The 19,121-nt window shown below is 41.4% G+C and overlaps 3 protein-coding genes and 1 long non-coding RNA gene across 4 annotated transcripts; 3 read left to right on the forward strand and 1 right to left on the reverse strand.

Annotated features, from left to right (window-relative positions):
• Positions 1-1,620: 1,620 nt before the first annotated feature.
• Positions 1,621-12,382, reverse strand: LOC106633450. Its single transcript, XR_001336749.2, has 3 exons — positions 12,290-12,382; positions 12,056-12,123; positions 1,621-3,544 (listed from the first exon to the last, which is right to left on the reverse strand). It is a non-coding gene; the product is annotated as an uncharacterized LOC106633450 (long non-coding RNA).
• On the forward strand, positions 5,404-8,574 carry LOC121811902 (muscle M-line assembly protein unc-89-like). The gene has a single exon (XM_042225688.1). It carries the CDS (start codon positions 5,608-5,610, stop codon positions 8,527-8,529), a length of 2,922 nt encoding a protein of 973 aa, XP_042081622.1. The 5' UTR covers positions 5,404-5,607; the 3' UTR covers positions 8,530-8,574.
• Positions 9,730-12,934, forward strand: LOC102298138 (fibrinogen alpha chain). The gene is made up of 2 exons (XM_005934171.3): positions 9,730-11,207; positions 12,225-12,934. Exons 1-2 carry the CDS (start codon positions 10,043-10,045, stop codon positions 12,932-12,934), a joined length of 1,875 nt encoding a protein of 624 aa, XP_005934233.3. The 5' UTR covers positions 9,730-10,042.
• Positions 12,935-15,051: 2,117 nt separating this feature from the next.
• On the forward strand, positions 15,052-19,115 carry fam185a (family with sequence similarity 185 member A). The gene is made up of 8 exons (XM_005934177.3): positions 15,052-15,597; positions 15,678-15,787; positions 16,836-16,928; positions 17,148-17,286; positions 18,109-18,150; positions 18,239-18,334; positions 18,440-18,574; positions 18,727-19,115. Exons 1-8 carry the CDS (start codon positions 15,162-15,164, stop codon positions 18,837-18,839), a joined length of 1,164 nt encoding a protein of 387 aa, XP_005934239.1. The 5' UTR covers positions 15,052-15,161; the 3' UTR covers positions 18,840-19,115.
• Positions 19,116-19,121: the final 6 nt, after the last annotated feature.

Consider the following 19,121-nt stretch of genomic DNA (forward strand, 5'->3'; position numbering starts at 1 on the left):
AACATTTTCAAAACATAAAAACTGAACTGAAACAAGGGAACCCAATATGAAAACTAACTGACCTCAATTAAAAGCAAAAAGTCCAAATGAAATAAAAATAAAGACTAATTAAAAATTACAAAACTATAATGACCCTGACTACTACTACTACCACTACTATTACCATTAATAAACACTTTAGTGTCAGTGCACGCAAAATAAAACCGATACAACGAAATTTACTCAGCTGTCACCTCATAACCATTATGAAAAAAGAGCCTTTCAAAGTTTTTCTGTGGACATTGGCTGCTTTTTCATTTTTTTTCCGATTTCCAGTCCAGTCCTTATACCATACAAAGATGAATGTTTTTGTTGGTGTTTCTTAAGCCACGTAACACTGACCTATGAATCATTCAAGGATAAAAGGCACCATCACTGGGCCTCCATTTTAGCCACACAATATGAACTTTTATTGTGTATACATATAACAGAAGCTATTTTTAAATTGTATATATAGCCAATTTTTTTACTAGCAGTTCGCTGCAATAAAAGGGAATTTGTTCACTTTCCTTTAGTTGAATCTACAAAAAATGTCAAAGATAACAAAGCTTTACAGGCATAAAATAGTTTTTGCACCAATGAAATTAAACTTAGCATCTTTTGCAGTGTGTCCTTAAAAAATATGAGGAAACTGGACAAGTGGAGGACCAAAGAAGAAGTGGCAGGGCTAAAATAAATTATGGATAAGTTGCTATACTGCATTTCCATTTTTATTCACGTTTCAATAAATTACTGCAACTATGTCACCATAAATTACTAGTTTAAATTAGTTTTAGTAATTATAGGTCATGTCAGATTAGTTTTAACATGAATTTGCACACAGTCATAGTTAGACTTTCCTGTCCAGACAGATATACAGAAATAAGTATGAATTTTATAGTTTCGTGAGTCCATTTTGTTCATTCAACAACAAAAATGTTTTTAATCAGAATCATAATTTTGCAGTTTTTATCTCTACCAAAAACATCTGTTATGTTCTTGTGGTTTTAAAATGTTTTTTGTAATGACAGAAAATTCAAAATCCCCATAAATGCATTTATCTATGGGGTTGTAAAAAAAAAAAATCTGTGAAGGATTCACGTATGTTCTGTCTTTTTTTTTTTTTTAAATTGCAGTTTCTCCAAAGAGTTGAACACCTTTTTTTTTTAAGTTTTATTATCATTCTTCAATGCAGCGTTTCTTAAATTAAGCTATTAGCACCCCCTAGTGGTACACTTGATTACTACAGTCATCCATCCATTCACTTCCGCTTATCCTAATCAGGGTCGTCAGGGCCGCAGGATTTTTTTCCTTTTACTGTTAATTTAAAATATGAGTCATACATAATTCCTAAATCGATAAAAAAAACAAAAACAAAACTAAAATGTTCTTGATTAACCACACTCTATATACACTCTATATTTAAAATTCTCATTCGGGTCAAATGGTAATAAAGGACAAAAACCTTTTATGTCGACATTTGGAGACGATAATGTGAAATTTTGAGTATGATGAAATGTTGTTTTTTTAATTTATGAGACACTTCTAGCTTGTGCCAGCAGGTGGCAGTGAAGTAGTGGAAATGCATTGAAGGGCTTTTTACAAGTGTTTGTTTTCCTGTGGAAATCACCCTGCTCACTGACCCTCACCACTGTGCCATCAAACCTTACTCATGTTGGGAGTGGTCAGCTGCACGTGTTTTCATCACTATTGCACAACAACAAGTTAGTCACTAGTTTAATTAAATGCAATATCTAAAAACTATTATTCATTTAATGTCAATGTTGGGCAATTAAAATTAAAATGCTGTCTTTCGTCACATACTAATATTAGATGAAAGATATCTCTCTATTATGTCACTGAAACATTTCAGTCTACATCCACTGCCTTGAAAGAAGAAGTCTTAATCTGTGCAGAGAGATCGGAAAGGTAGTGTACACAGTGTTCACGAGCGCTTACTCAAAAATGAGATTTGTTTATTTCTTTTGGCTGACATAGCTCATTAGATTGCACACTGACTCTTTAAACAGTTTTCACAGAGAAGAGAAGACAGTTTGAAGTACATAGAGCTTATTTCTGGTTCCTATCACACAAGTCAGTGGAAAGACGATAACGCTTTGCAGCATCTTCAGCAGAGGCAGAAAGTCCAGCTACCTGACTGCTATGCTCGAGGACAGATTTGAGGTATCATTTTGTAGTATTCTACTCCAACTGGGAGGGAAATAGCTCAACTTTTTATTTCCCCACATTTGGCATCTTCAGTGACTTTATTATCGTTTTAAACATTAAACTTGGAGTAGCTCAAATTCTGAAAATAAAGACCAGCTCTCACAGTTTGGTTTTCTGCACTCTTACTCGTGGCACGCTGGAATAATAAACAGTTTTATTGTTTTAACATTGTCAGGCAGCCATACTTTGCCTTTTCACGTGCAGTGAAGTATTATATGGCAACACCTGACTAATGTCATAATGTTTAGCAGTCTCTAAAAATATGACTGTGGAAGTGGTGCTGAGAAGAAGAAGGTTTAGTAAATAAGGGGTTTCTGCGGTGCGTTCAGGCACACCTTTATGTGAGTTTATCTCTAGGCTATTGTCTGTGTATGATGCATGGTTTCTATTAAGCACAGCTGGGACATTTACAGTATGCAGCACAAATCTATTCAGTATGAACATCAGGTTATGATGGAAAACCGAACGGCTACGTCTCTGTAGAACCTTTACTACAACACACGCTTCACACGTTTTTAAAAGAAAAAGCACCTCTCCTGCAATGGAAAAATACCTCTTTATTCGATGTGCATGCCAGGGTCTCAGAAATGTCCGCTCCTGGTGGGCAGGCAGTGACAACAGCAGATAAGCTGTTCCCATGTTAAGCCCGTTTTCTATATCCTTTATCAGGACGAGGATTATTAAATATAAGTTTTAAACAATTTCTTAACGAATTCCAGGATTTTGGATTAGAAACTAATTGACCTGATGTTATCTGGTGTTGGCTAGCTGCAGGAAATTCAGCCCAGATGTGAGGGACATTTGATTGTCTCACTTTTAAGAGTCACTATCAGTGTTCAATGAAAAACATTCTCACACATGGCAAAGGATTGCATCCGTTACTGCAGAATTAAAGATCCAGGCAAATCATGTGAATATGACTATAGGCGCATTTTTATAACAGAGAGGGATGAAGGAGACTTTACATTTGGGCCCATTCACATGATTAGGCCAGGTACTGCATCACAGAGCTGAATATTTATTTATTCTTGGCATGCGAGCCGAGAGACGGTGGAATAACGCAGGTAGGGTTATACCTTCAGGCAGGCAGACTGAGTGTGGTGTTACAGGAGGCTGGCGCTGCACTACGACAGTTGTTGGGCTCACTCCAGTGCAGCTGGAAATGAGACACTTATGCACATAACAGACGCAAACGACGGCACTGGCTCCTTTGCCCGAAGTGGATGGAGATGAAGTGGTCTGCCAGGACGCTCAGGCAGCAGAGCCCGGATTGATGGTCAGATGTTTGTTCTAGTCCCTATGGAAAAAAAAAAAAAAAGCACAGTGTTTACATGATCAGGGACAGAGAGTGGGCCCAGCCAACTCACCGAGGGAATTCAAAACACTGTATCCCAAAAGGGCACCATGAAGAGAAAAAAGCTGCAGTCCATAAATGGATAAAGCAGGAGTGAGGTTATTATCGGGAACAATGGAGCTGCTGACTGGGACCTGGAGCTGTCAAAGAAACAAAATGAATTCATTCAAATGAATCTAGCCTTTACATGTCGATCGACTGCTCTAAAAACTCCAATCGTTCTCATTTCATCGTGCGGCCCGTGCGTCAGGCTACTTTGTTGTGGTTAAGCAGTAAATGTCTGAGATTTAGGGTTGGCCGCTCTGTAAAAGATGCAGCCCTGTGATAATAAATCAATACAGCCTAATGCTAAGAGAGCGTAAACATTTATCTCACACCATTTCCCAGTGTAAGTGTTGAAGTACTGAAGTGCCTGTGAAAGGTGAAAGGACACTTATTCCTGGCTTTTATCCTGCCAACAGTTGTCAAACGTCAAATGAGCTCATAGCTGCATTAGCACAGCAGGAGAAGGAGGAGGAGGAGAACCATCCAACTTGAAATTTAAAGTTAGACAGAGAAGGGTTACACCGATTACAATAGCCAAAACATTTTAAAATACTCCTCTCTGAGACCAACCGCAGGATTTAAAGCTGTTACGCTCTTAGACGATGCAGTTTCTCCAGATGCGTTCGTGACCTCGCAGACCGGCGATGTGCCGCATCCAGCCTTCTACTTCAATCGTTTTTCATTTCTAACCTGAGGCTTCCCACGGTGCTCTCACTAAACAAATGGTTTCCTTTGTCATTATTAAAGGACAGCTGAGAAATCTCTCAGCTGGTCAAATAGACACAGACAAAAAAGTGCGCAGAGATCGTGTCTCGGTCGATAAGTAAGATCATTTTAGTGGTCTAACAAGCATTAAAAACAGACACATTTCTGAAACATCAAACACTGGCATTGCATGCTATCACTCATATCTCATATCCTGTTGTGGGACTGACATTTACACCCGTGGTCCGAGAAAGTAAAGCCTCATTATCCAAACTCCCTGTGAAGCAGATGCCTCATTTAGCTCATGTGACTCGGTTTTCTCTCTTTCCTGTTTTCTGACTATATGTAGACAAAACGAATTAGCCAAGACCCCAAATACAGATGAACAGTCTGTACATAGTCAGATCAACCTCTCCACCCAGAGATTGCCTCACAATCCCTGACACTTGTTGGGGATTAGAACTGTCCGAATAAAGTCAATAGTACACGAGATATTTATCTCTTCTGGAACTGTGTTTTAATCAAATGGTCTTCTTAGATAAATCAGACATTCCTGCCCACCATTAATCATGAGCTGAACTAAGCCTCACAGTTTACAGTAAAATGAAGTATGCCCATTCAAATCTGAATAACAGCCTCTTGGCTTCAGTCCAGCAGCAGCTTTTTTGCTTCAAATGTTACATGTGCCATTCACATGTTTGTGTACGCATTGTCAGGAAGCTCGGGACGCTCTTGCCAAAGCAACTGCGACACACATGCATATTCAAGTCCGTGATACATTTATCATTACAGCATAGAGGGAGAATGTGTTGCAAATGTTCTTCATTAACTGATGTGAGTGGAATTAGAATCAATTGTAATCCAATAAATTGTTAAGACATGTGCTTTCTAAAGTTTCCGTATTTTATAATGTTTCCCAAGTGGTTACTAACTGCTGCAGTTAATTCTGCTTATATTATGAAGCAGAAATATCTTCGGATTTCCTCACGCTTCATCCATATCATTCACTATCTTAAAAACGTACCTACTCTCACTTTTCTGTTTTATTTTCCCCTCTTTCTTTCTTCCTTCCTTCATTTTTCTCAGATATCTCACAGATTCACTTTTCACTGCACAGCTCCATCATTTCCCACTCCCTCCTCTTCTCCCTCCCACCTTTCCTCCTTCTCTTGCTCTCGCTGCGCTTCTCACAAACTGAGGTGGGTGTTTTTACACTCTCTCCCTCCTCTCCCTTCACTCTTTGCTCTCAGGCTGCAATGAGGTTAACAGCCCTGTGCGTATGTGGGACCCTGCTGGCCTTCTCAAGTCTTTCTTGGATCACAGCAGACTCTGATGAAGGAATACTCCTTGTGGATAAAGGATTTGGTCCCTGCACTGTAACACTGACGCCTGGGGGGCAGTGCAGACAGGTGCAGCATGAGAACACGTGCCCTTACTTACTCACTTTGCCACCGCTGAGGATTCACCTGCCACAGCAGCTCAAAGAGCTGGAGAAGATCGTGGAGGACCTGCAGAAGCTGAAGGACAGTGTGGATGAACTGCGGGAGATCTGCGCAGACTGTACAGTAAGCCAAACTGAGAGAGAGTGTGGAAGGCACAGAGAGAATGAGCGTGAGACGCTGAGTGAGGAGACGGATAGACGTGAGGATGACAGAAACTGGGTGAATGAGAGACTTCAAGAGAATGGTTTTAAACAAGAGTGCAGCACAGTCAGTGTTATGGAAGGAGATGGAGACTCGGAAAAAACAGGCACTCTGGAAGAGAAAGAAAGAAAGAAATGGGAGACAGAAAGAGAGAGCAATGGAGGACTCATAAAAGAAAATGAGGAAGGAGAAACTCTGACAGAAGTGCTGGAAACTGATGGAACAACTCAATCAGACAGAGGAAAAGGAAAGGACAAAGTGGTTCCAACAAAGGTAACAACTGGTGGTGTAAATGAGGGAACAGTAGGAGAAAAGGTTGCTGACAAAAACAATAGGCAGGGGGAGAGAGACAGAAATAAAGACACCGCCGGAGAAGAGAATTCAAAGGGATATCAAGAGAATAATCTGGAGCATGGAAAAGAAAGAAAGACTTTCACTAATGTAAATAAAACTGAAGAAAGTGGTCATCACGTGTGGCAAGATAAAACAGAGGAAACAGAGACCCAAACTGCAGCCAGTGATAGGATAAAGATGTCAGAGAACCATGATGAGAATACAAATCAGGAGCAAGAGCAGAGCAGGGAGGAGAAGAAAAAGGAAATGGAAAAGAGAGTAAAAGTAGAGCAAAATAATGAGGAACGAAAACAGACCGAAAGCATCAGGCACACTGAAAAAGAAAAGACTATAAAAGAGGGGGGCGAGGGCAGAGAGACGGGAAAGGAGATCAAAACAGAAGACGAAGAGACAGAGAGTGGAGAGGGAGACGATAGAGAATTACCATCCAGCGAAGCAACTAAAAGGACAGACTTTGTTTCAATCAGCCCAACTCCTCACTCTACAATTAACATAGCTCTAGGGGTAGACTCTGTGGACTCGAATGAAGCTACGTCATCTATTCCATCTCCCCCAATGCCCAGCTCCACCTTGCATTATATCACAGATGTCAGTCACGAGATAACAACCCAAAACACAGGCCTTGTAGCAGCTGGGATTTCTAAGCCTCCAAAAGCTGATGCAAATACTCACACAGAAACTACAATGAGCACAGGGAGTGGACAACACATAACCAATCAAACTACTACATCCAGGTCAGGCCTCCACAGTCACATTAGTTCAACTACGACAACTACAGTCACCACAGCTCATCATCAGGATTCAACTGTAGGAGCTATAGATGACAGCCGCTGGACAGCTAAAAAGAACATCAGCTCAAATACTAAGACTGGAGCAAAACCTCTGCCAGGCCAAGGACCAAAGCCTGGCAAAAGACCAAAATACAACCAAAAGAAGCATCCTTTTCACCACAAACCCAGAATCGACCAAAGACCTAAACCTCAACCTGGCAAAGACCCAAAAGGAGTCGAAACTTCAAAACCTAAGCAAAGAATTCCCCCTCATATTTTACCCACTGATCAAAATTTGAATAACGATTCTATACCTAAATATGGCCAAAATTATACATCTGATCAAAACAAGTTACCTACTCAAAAGTCAAAACCTAATGAAAAGACTGTGACTCCTATTTGGACACCTCCACCACATCACAGACCTCAGAATGCAAACACGGCCGGATCTGATGAATATCCTGATCAAGTTACTGCTACTAATCAAACGGAGATTGAACCGAAATCCGAGAAGGAAATAGTCCATAATCCAAAAACTGAGAAGCCGGACCAAAATCAAAAAATAGAAAAATGGTCAAAAGGTGGAGAAAAAACAACAACTGACCAAAAACCTGGCTACAGTGGGACATCTGATGAAAATCCAACGCAAGTGTCTTATTTTAATCAAGATTCAACACCGCGAAAGAAGACCACACCTGATCTAACGAAAACACCCCCCAACCAAAAGTCTAAAATCACGCAGATCATCCCTACAAAACAAAAACCTGTCCAAGAGCCTGAATCAAAAGAAAGTCCAACAGATAGCTACACAGAAAAACCTAAACAAAATGAGACATCTGATGAAAATCCCTCGCATGTGTCTAATTCTAATCAGGATTCAACACCGCGAAAGAAGACCACACCTAATCTACTGAAAACACCCCATAAGGAAAAGCCTAAAACCAGACAGAACATCCTTACAAAACCCAAACCTGTCCAAGAGCCTGAATCAAAAGAAAGTCCAACAGCTAGCTATGCAGAAAAAGCTAAACAAAATGAGACATCTGATGAAAATCCCTCACAAGTGTCTAATTCTAATCAAGATTCAACACCGCGAAAGAAGACCATGCCTGATCTAATGAAAACACCCCCTAATGAAAAGCCTAAAACCAGACAGAACATCCTTACAAAACCCAAACCTGTCCAAGATCGTGAATCAAAAGAAAGTCCAACAGCTAGCTACACAGAAAAAGCTAAACAAAATGAGACATCTGATGAAAATCCAATGCAAGTTCCTATTCTAATCAAGATCCCATATCTGGAAAGAAGACTACACCAGATCTACCAAAAACACCCCCCAACCAAAAGCCTAAAACCAGACAGGACATCCCTACAAAACCCAAACCTGTCCAAGAGCCTGAATCAAAAGTAATGTCCAACAGCTAGCTACATGCAGAAAAACCTAAACAAAATGAGACATCTGATGAAAATCCAACGCAAGTGTCTTATTTAATCAAGATTCAACACCGCGAAAGAAGACCACGCCTGATCTAACGAAAACACCCCCCTAAGAAAAGTCTAAAATCCGACAGATCATCCCTACAAAACACCAAACCTGTCCAAGAGCCTGAATCAAAAGTAAGTCCAACAGCTAGCTACACAGAAAAAGCTAAACAAAATGAGACATCTGATGAAAATCCAATGCAAGTGTCTATTCTAATCAAGATTCAACACCGCGAAAGAAGACTACACCTGATCTACTAAAACACCCCCCAACCAAAAGCCTAAAATCACCAGATCATCCCTACAAAACAAAAACCTGTCCAAGAGCCTGAATCAAAAGAAAGTCCAACAGCTAGCTACACAGAAAAAGCTAAACAAAATGAGACATCTGATGAAAATCCCTCGCATGTGTCTAATTCTAATCAGGATTCAACACCGCGAAAGAAGACTACACCTGATCTACTGAAAACACCCCCTAAGGAAAAGCCTAAAACCAGACAGAACATCCTTACAAAACCCAAACCTGTCCAAGACCTGAATCAAAAGTAAGTCCAACAGCTAGCTACACAGAAAAAGCTAAACAAAATGAGACATCTGATGAAAATCCAATGCAAGTGTCCTATTCTAATCAAGATCCCATATCTGGAAAGAAGACTATACCAGATCTACCAAAAACACCCCCCAACCAAAAGCCTAAAATCACCCAGATCATCCCTACAAAACAAAAACCTGTCCAAGAGCCTGAATCAAAAGTAAGTCCAACAGCTAGCTATGCAGAAAAAGCTAAACAAAATGAGACATCTGATGAAAATCCCATCACAAGTGTCTAATTCTAATCAAGATTCAACACCTGGAAAGAAGACCATGCCTGATCTACTGAAAACACTCCCCTAATAGAAAAGCCTAAAACCAGACAGAATCTCCTACAAAACCCAAACCTGTCCAAGAGCCTGAATCAAAAGAAAGTCCAACAGCTAGCTACTACAGAAAAAGCTAAACAAAATGAGACATCTGATGAAAATCCATCAATGTCTAATTCTAATCAAGATCCAATCTAGGAAAGAAGACTATCAGATCTACCAGAAAACACCCCCCAACCAAAAGCCTAAAATCCCAACAGATACATCCCTACAAAACCCAAACCTGTCCAAGATCCTGAATCAAAAGAAAGTCCAACAGCTAGCTACACAGAAAAAGCTAAACAAAATGAGACATCTGATGAAAATCCCTCACATGTGTCTAATTCTAATCAGGATTCAACACCGCGAAAGAAGACTACACCTGATCTACTGAAAACACCCCCTAAGGAAAAGCCTAAAACCAGACAGAACATCCTTACAAAACCCAAACCTGTCCAAGAGCCTGAATCAAAAGAAAGTCCAACAGCTAGCTACACAGAAAAACCTAAACAAAATGAGACATCTGATGAAAATCCATCACACATGTCTAATTCTAATCAAGATCCAACACCAGGAAAGAAAACCATGCCTGAGACCATGAAAACACCCCCCAACCAAAAGCCTAAAACCAGACAGAACATCCCTACAAAACCCAAACCTGATCAAGTGCCCAACCAACCAAGACATACAAAACCTGGGACAAGCTTCAAGCCAAAACCGAATGTAAGGCCCAAAACTGGCCCCAAACCACCAGAAACCAGTCACAACTTTAAAACACCTAAGCTTGGAGAAACGCCTAATCTGAATGCCAAGCCTGCACCTCGGGCAGAGTCCAATAGAACGTCAAAACCAAGGCTTCCCTTCATTTACCAACCACGAAGCATGCCTACAGTTAGGCCAGGAGCACCACCAGTTCAAAGGCCAAAACCAGCAGTGCAACCAAAGCTAAGTCCAAAGACCAAAACAGATCCACCTAACATCAGCTGGACTACTTCAGATCACACCCAAACCTCTCAAATCAACACGCCTTCTACATCTGGCCCCATAAAGCATACTGTTGAAGTGACTCATTCCCCAGGGGACAGAGAGTTCAATCCCAGTCTAAGGAAAACTGTCACTCCAGGTCCAAAGACCTCCAACAGTCTGGAAAATGGAGCCTTCCCTCACCTTCAAAGTCAGCCTGAAGATTCCAGTATGAGCCCAAACAACAGGATTGTGTCTGATCTGAGGCCACAAACAGCCAGTCAACCAGCATCAATCCCAATGACAACAAAACCAAACAAAATCATCAGTGGGATCCTCACAAGTGTTATCCCTAGCACCACTCCAGGATCCTCAAAGTCAAAGACAAATTCTGGCTCAGACACACAAACTGAGAAACATCACAAGATGGAAGAAATAGCTCCTGCATTCTCTACATCTCCTTCTCCCATATCTCACACTATCTCTCCACCCAGCCCTGACTTCAGGTCAACAACTGCGACCACCCCTGGCCCCAAGCACCCTGAGCTCGCTGCCGAGGCTTCCACTCCCAGTGCACGTGAGTTACGAGTGAAAATCAACCAGGTGGCTGCTTTCTTCAATAACAGCCTGAGTCCTAATGGCAGACCACCAAACATACACCACAAAGACCACTCAGAAGAGAACCAGGGAGGCATCAGGCCTGACAACACGGACGGCAAACTGCCAACAGACAAACCACCTAAAGGCAAGAGATTCTGTTTTATTCTATCACACTGATCCTGTTTTGTCTCTGTGTGCTTGTGAAATGTAAACCGTTTCTGCCAGTCAGCTGCAAGACATGTTAGTGATCAATGCAGATTATACTGGGCTTGAAATGCGAAGCACGCATACATTCAAGGCCTCAAGGCCGAGAAATGTGCAATGAATTGTGCCACATTAGTATCTGAATGCTTATTGCTTTATTACTACTCAAAAAGACATAAATAAGACCACTAATAATGACTTAAGCTGAAAGGAATTAAGCAATACAATCTCATAGTAAACTCTAATGATCCTCATAATATAATTATGTGGGCAGATTTGTATCATACATCACTGGCTATTATTTGTCAAAGGAGGAATCTGCATGTGTGTGAAATGTGTCGCTCCTAATGAATGTCATGACTAAAGATAAAACCACAACTATGCAAAGACCAACAGCTTTAAACCATCCTTTTGTGGAGAGCTGTTTACAGAGAGTGAACTCAACAAGTGGCTATTTTTTCCCCCAGCAATTAATTAAAATAACATTTACCAGCATCCATGACATCATAGAGTAAAAACAGAAGGTTAATAGGATTTTAAATGCACGCTTTTCTTTCTCTAACTGCCTGTTATTGCCTCATTTCACCTTCTTTTTAAAAGTCAGAAGGAAAATATAGGAAAGTTGGACTAGACAAGCAATTATTTTAAAGGTGAAATTATTAAACTTCCTTCACGTGTATGCCTCCAACACCATTTCTGTATTAAACGATATCTTTTCATCTACCGTGGAGGTCCACTTTGAAGGCCCTCACACACAGTAACTCTTTTTATGGTGGAAAAGCCACTGACCTGATGCACTCCTGACCTCAGCCAGCTCATTTCACGAATAAATCCCAGCTGCGAGATGATAATATCACCTGGAATATGAGAGAGAGAATATGAGAGAAAAACAGGGCTTAAATAAATCAGGGCTTACCTTCTTTTTAAGAAATGTGTCATTTCTTCCATTGTGTTACAGTTACCATGCTACCGAGAGACTGCTCAGATCACCTGCTCAGGGGAAAAACAAAAAGCGGGCTTTACCTGGTGACCCCTGACCTCCGCACTAGTAGCTTCTCGGTGTACTGCGAGATGGAGCAGGAGGGTGGAGGGTGGACCGTCCTGCAGCGCCGCCAGGACGGCAGCGTGAACTTCAACCGCACCTGGGCAGAATACCAATCCGGCTTCGGGGACCTTGACAGAGGGGAGTTTTGGCTGGGCAACAACATCATTCACCTGCTGACCCGCGACAGGGAGATGGTGCTGCGGGTGGAGCTGGAGGATTTTGACGGGTTGACGGGGTATGCGCAGTACGAGCAGTTCAAGGTGGCCAGCGAACGCCTGCGCTACAGACTGACAGTAGGCAGTTACTCGGGCACCGCAGGTAATGCTCTCCGCTTCAGCAAAAAGTACGATCACAGCAACAGGGCGTTCACCACGCCGGACAGGGACCACGACCGCTACCCCTCCGGGAACTGCGGGGCCTACTACAGCTCCGGCTGGTGGTTTGACGCCTGCATGAGCGCAAACCTTAACGGGAGATATTACGACGGGAGGTACAAAGGTGTGCGGAATGGGATTTTCTGGGGGACATGGCACAACATATTATCAGAGTACTACCCCACCAATGAGAGACAGTCTTTTAAGAGAGTGAGGATGATGATCAGACCTAAAGACTTTGTGCCATAAGATGTGCTGGGAAAAGAAAACAAGGGTTTAAATACCATCGTCAACGATAAGCCCGCAGGATACTCCATAAAAGTTTAATGAAATCTAGTGTACGCTCCACACTATTTAACCAGTAAGGCAATACTGCCGCCCTGTGGTGTTTTCTATAATGTGTTGTTTACAATAACAGGATGTATATACTAGTGACAAAAGCAGGGTTGCCTAGTTTCTTTTATAACCTTTCCATAATAAAGTGATAACATTGCTTTTGTCGAGAGGGGGATTTGAAAATGAAGGAAATCTTCATGTGAAGAGTTATTTTTCTACCAGTGATATGAATCCAAGGTGACCAGGTGCCCCACTTCACGTGGGACTGCATGGCATGTTTATCCTTTTGCCCCTCTCCACTCCAACCAAGGCCCCGCATTTTAAGAAACATGCGGCGATCCGTGGATGCGTCCTTATCAAACAGAAATGACAAGTAGGAGTATTAGGACTGTAGAATAAGGAAATATAGGAGTGCACAAAGACTAGAAAGCTCGTTACATACGCATCGGTTTCAAATAAATCGTCATTCCTATCACACCGATGCCAACCCTGACACCAGCATAGTTTTTGTGTAATTATTTGTATTTATTTCGTCAGTAACAAAACAAATGGTTTGCCCCACATGTAGTATGTTGGGATCTGGTCACCGTGACGGGTATGTAGCATAAGAGACTTTTATTACATGTACTGGAAGGGCAGTTCATAGATTGAAGCTGTCTGTGGTGTGTTGAATGCTTTGGTTTTGTTAAAATGAATAAAATGAGTTTACAGAAGCATTTGCATTCAGTTCGTTTTCCTCTGTAATAATCAGCAGCACAGATTAGCCAAAATCCAATAACAAATATAGCTAAATTAAAAATAACTAGAAGTGCAACACCAGGGTCTTCCGACTCATGACGGGCTGCAACACCTCCACCATATTAGGCTTCGGTAACAGGGGTCCAAACTCATTTTTTTCCACACTCTTTGCGACGAACCTAACGTCACTTCCGACCTGATAGCGTAATCCTACTGATTGGACAGGACCGGTAGAGGGGAGGTTCTAAGTTTGCGCCGTTTACGCAAGACTCTACATCCGGTTTGTTAAGCGTATGAGAGTGACACGGAGCAACACCAGAAGTCAATTACTTTCCCTTCAAGCCAAAATCATAAACTTAAATAAAAAGTAAGGTGATGTGGAAATGTATGATTTTTAATATTGGACATTCCACAGAGCATAGAAAGTAGCAGAGGCTTTGGAAAGCTTGAGCTTAGTGCAAAGCAAATATGATGTTTCTTTTGAAAGATTGTTTAGAAATATTCAATAAAGTTTGTCAGCCGATGCCTGGCAATAGGTCCTGTTACGCTGACTTTGTGTCAGCACCGGAGAAATTACTAGTAGATTTTGGTATGATCCAAAATTTTAATGACCATCAAATCCCTGTGATTAATAATTAACTAACAAAACGTGCTAATTATGTGCTATAGACTATAACTTAAATAGACATGACAGTAAACACAAAAAAGGTTCAGATGCTTTTCATAGTGGATGTTTGAGGTATATTTTTCATTAAAACAAATAAATCATTAATTTCACACTGTTCAGTGGACGATACACTGAACTTAGATGATAGAAACAATGTATCGATCCTACAGTGCTACAATGATACCAACATTGGTATCGATAATACTGCTGATAATACTGCTGAACTAATTTTCTCGAGGTGGGCGGATTGATCTAAATGATCAATCCGCCCACCTCGAGAAAATTAGTTCAATCCTGTGACGATATCTTTGTGATTAATTAATGCATACAATAAATGACTGGCAGATGCCAGAGTCAGGATTTAATGCAGACCGGATTTGCGAATGTGCCCAGAAAACTGTCTTCCTGAAATAAAAAATATTTTTTCTGAACCCGAAGCACTTTCTCACTGCAAACCTCAGGACAAGTGTTTCTGCTTAAAACATAAACATATTGCACAGAAAGGTAAATGAATAAGAGTTTAGTGTTGAAAGAGCTATTACCGAGGTGCTGTAAACACAGTATATACAGTTTTTAGGATCTCTTGTGCACATATTCTTCATGAAGCTTTTAATCTGAAATGTCATACCGGAAACGTTTTGTCTTGAAACCGTGCTTGCGCGGATCTCGAGTGAATGGCGTGTTTATAGTGGGTCTTGTGGCTACAGTCAGGCGTGGATTAGTTGATTTACCGAGATGTTTTGGGGATCAGCAGGTCAGCGGGGGTCTGTCGGGCTTCTCCGCTGCTGGTCCCTGACGGTCAGCCCCAAGACTCTCACACCCACCCGGTGTCCTCTGCACACTCCACGCTCGCTCTCGTTCTCTGCCCCTCTAAAGTCTCCTGCTCATGAAGAGGTGAAGCAGCCTCTGAGGCGGTGGGATCTGTCAGTGAGCCCCTTCACCACGGTGCGCGCACAGATAGGCTGCAACATATCCATCCACCCGCTGGACCCGCACACCTACCCCGAGGCTGATCGAGCCTTCATAACAGTCCACGGGCCAGACAAGGAGCAGGAAGTCAGTCTGGATCGGTTAAAGGTCCACTATGATGACCGGAGCAAAGAGCTCCTAATATCCGCTGAGACGGTGGACAGCGACGTGTCCATCGAAATGTCTGCACCCATCAAAAGCAGTGAGTGTGTCTATGACAGGGGATCCACACTAAAGTGATTCTGCGCTCTTGAATCATTTCTGTATGTGAACTTTTGTCAGATCTCTTCATTACTACTCAAGGAAAGGGAAGCGTGCAAGTTAAGAATATGGAGTGTGATATCTGCAAGGTGCGAACAGAAAAGGGGAACTGCCTGCTGCACTCTGTCAAGGTGGGTATTGGCAACACATGTCAGGCCTCCAATTAGTCGGTCCTACTTGTTGGAGCAATTTACCCACACTATGTCTTTCTCAGGCCTGCTTATCTTACAAAGACAAAGACAAACCACACACTCTTCTGCTAAAACAGCTCGGCCCTGACCTTCATCTATCAAAACATTTACTGACTGTGACTGTTGATCCTTAAACACTTGAGCTGAAGGCAAGTGGACTTCTTCACTGGCCTGTGAATCAGGTTGTAATTCCCCTGCAATTAAACTGATTTTCCATGTATTTTACCTGAAATTACGATGCATTTATATTTACCTGCAAAGACTTTGCTCAAAATTCAAGTTTATACAGGAACGAAGAAATAATTATACTCCAAGCAGTTTTCAGTAATGTGTAGTTTCTGGGTATTTTAGTGAAAAGACAAACAAAATTTCCCCATCTTACACTGTAAATGCCCTGCACCTTTATATTGTAGTGCCTTCACCTTGCCTTTTTACATTTTGCATGATCCATTATATTGATGTGCATCATGCATGCTCCACTATTCAGCTGTCCTCTTTTATTACATGCTTTTTATTTGTTTTTGTTTTTTAATGTCTCTGTAAAACACTTTGAATCACCTTCTTGTTGAATTGAATTGCTATATAAATAAACTTGCCTTGCCTTACATATAAAATATGTGATGAGGACTGTTGTTTCTTCAACAATCCTGGAAATTATGCACTACTTAAATTACTAATGTAATACTTGAAATGGCTCACAGTATAATTAGTCTTTTTTACGTCAAAATACCTGAAGTTACACCCTTTTGGAGGTAGTCCTGAAAATTGTCCTGTGAGTCATTAAGGTCACACCGGTCAAGGTACAAGTTGTTGGAAAGACATCTCAAGACTGGATCACAGGTGGCTGGCAGTTTGTGTTGTAGGCCACCACCTTTGTTCAGTGTCAGTTGTCCCTTTTTCTGTTATTTCAAATCATCGGTCTTCTCTATGCAAACTGTGAGCATCCTGAAAAGAGCGCCCTTTCTCATCTTTTCCTGTCTTATTTCAGGCTCATCAGGTTGAGGTGCAATCCCACGAAGGGCATGTTACAGGTGTGGGCACAATCAATGGCAACGTGGTCATCAGCACTGGCGGAGACAGTGTAAGGATGACTGTTATTTCTACGTGTTAGTCCTTATACTCAGAAGTCATTAGGGGGCAGCAGTACCCTGAAATATGCGTTAGCAGTGTTGAGTTTCATGTTTTCCTTTTTTTTTTTTTTTTTTTGATTTGAGGCTATTTCTTAAAACAAACAACATCAAAAAAGCTGCGATTATACATCGTGTACATCCCTGTGTAGTGATCAGTTCTACGTTTACAGGCAGTGGATGTCAAGAAGCTCCAGGGCACCAAGATGAATGTGTCAACAGAGCACGGCCCTCTGAAGGTCAAAGCCATCTACGCGGAGTCCACCTGCATCTCATCCCGTTCGGGGAGAGTGAACCTAGGGCACGTGCACGGTGAGCAAAAGCGAGCGTCCATCATTCATTTTTAATAAAAACTTGTATCTTAATGAAATTACATGTGTGGTTATTACGAAAGCCAGAGTCCAATGCAAAGTGAGCCAATAAGCAATTAAATACTTAGACTCTACTACACATTAGATTGTTTAGATTATGATAGTTTAGTTTTTAAGTAAATGTATATATTTTTTGCCAGTGGATAAAAATATCAAATGAAGATCTCATTGCCAGCTATTGATCCCAACAGTGTGTGAAATTGGAACAAATACAACCGACCTGAGTATTAAAATACTGTTGGCAGGTTAACACACAGGCAATAATAATCTAAAGTAACACAAAATGGGTAAATCTGCACAAAGAGGTGACTGAGAACCTTCACAGACACAAAGAGGTTGCTATTTTCTGCACACTATATTACATTGCAGCACATTTTGTACTCAGCTGCTTTATGTTACTTGCTTGGTAAAGCAGGACTTTGGTATGTCTGGAATCCCGGGCTCGGATCAGAGGTGATTTTAACTGCAATGTGGTTGTAATTTATCCGCTTATCCAGCTTGTTACTCGTTTCTGAAAAGCTATGAAACAATGTAGTTTTAAGAAGACTAATTCTTCAAAGTCAAGATGAGATCAGAGCTTTGTGATGTGTAGTAAGAAAAATGCACCATTGATGCAGACGTTTCCTTTTCTTCCTGATAATGATGAGCCTCAGACTCCAACACATGCATGGAAACAATTATCTTGTTGACTTAGAGCTGCAGGCTTGTTATATCTACAGTCTTAGAAGTGTTATCATTAATTATGTGCTTTCATTAATTAAAGGTGAGACTACTGTGAAGAACGCGTGTGGAGATACAGTTATAGGTGAGCAAGTCAACCGACTGCACATTGCCCTTTATATGGTCTCCGTCAGTGGAAGCAAAACAAAACACCCGAGGCTTTGCTTTTTCAGATGGTTCAAATAGCTTCCTGAAGGTTTCCTCTGACAGCGGAGGCATCGATGTCTACGTGGGAGACGGTGGCAGTGCTGAGCTTCACAGTCAGCAAGGTAAACACACATTACAAGAACAACTTTGTCTTTATTTGACACAACTTTCTTTGTTACATCTTTTGAGTCATATTGTTTTTCTCCTTCGTTCTGTGTCTTACGTAGGAGCGGTGAGCATGCGTGTGCCGTCCTCATTAAGAGCTGGGGTGAGGCTTTGTGGGACGTCGGTGGATATCAGCCCAGAGGTTGTTCTCCATGGAGTAGAAAACAACACGTCTGAAGGCCACACCACCGTTACTGGTAAGCTCGTAACCTTCTTTATAACGCTTCCCTGTGGCACAGTTAATGCCATATCCTAAAACAAGTAATCCCATACACAATGTTCTGTTCATAATCCGCCTCTGCTTTGTTTTCCTCCTACTTTTATGTGCCCTGTTCTGTGTTTCTTACAGGCTACATGAATGTAGAGTCTCCGGCTAATCAGTGGGTTAAAGCTCAAGCAGACAGAGGCTCCATCAGACTGACCGTACAAAGCTGGTTTGAGTCCCGGAGGCTAGTCAGCTGAATGTCCCGTTTTTTTCCTAGAATCATAATGATGCATCGCTGAACTGGGACTTAAAAAATGTACAAGAAAGAGCCAAACATTACTGCAGCTGTAAGAGACTGAATGCTTATTTAACGCAGGATATACTGCATTATAATCTGAAGTATATTACAAATGTTCTATGTGTGTAAGAAGCCACTGTACATACAGACTGCAGTGAGATTATGTGTGCACAAAACCGTTGGTGTTTTGGATGTTTTAAAAAAAAAAAAGAAAGTTTTGCTCATATTTTCTTTTTTTCTT

The sequence above is a fragment of the Haplochromis burtoni genome, unplaced genomic scaffold (assembly GCF_018398535.1).
Source record: "Haplochromis burtoni strain Fernald_Lab_line unplaced genomic scaffold, NCSU_Asbu1 Contig_179, whole genome shotgun sequence".
In the NCBI taxonomy this organism is placed as follows: Eukaryota; Metazoa; Chordata; class Actinopteri; order Cichliformes; family Cichlidae; genus Haplochromis; species Haplochromis burtoni.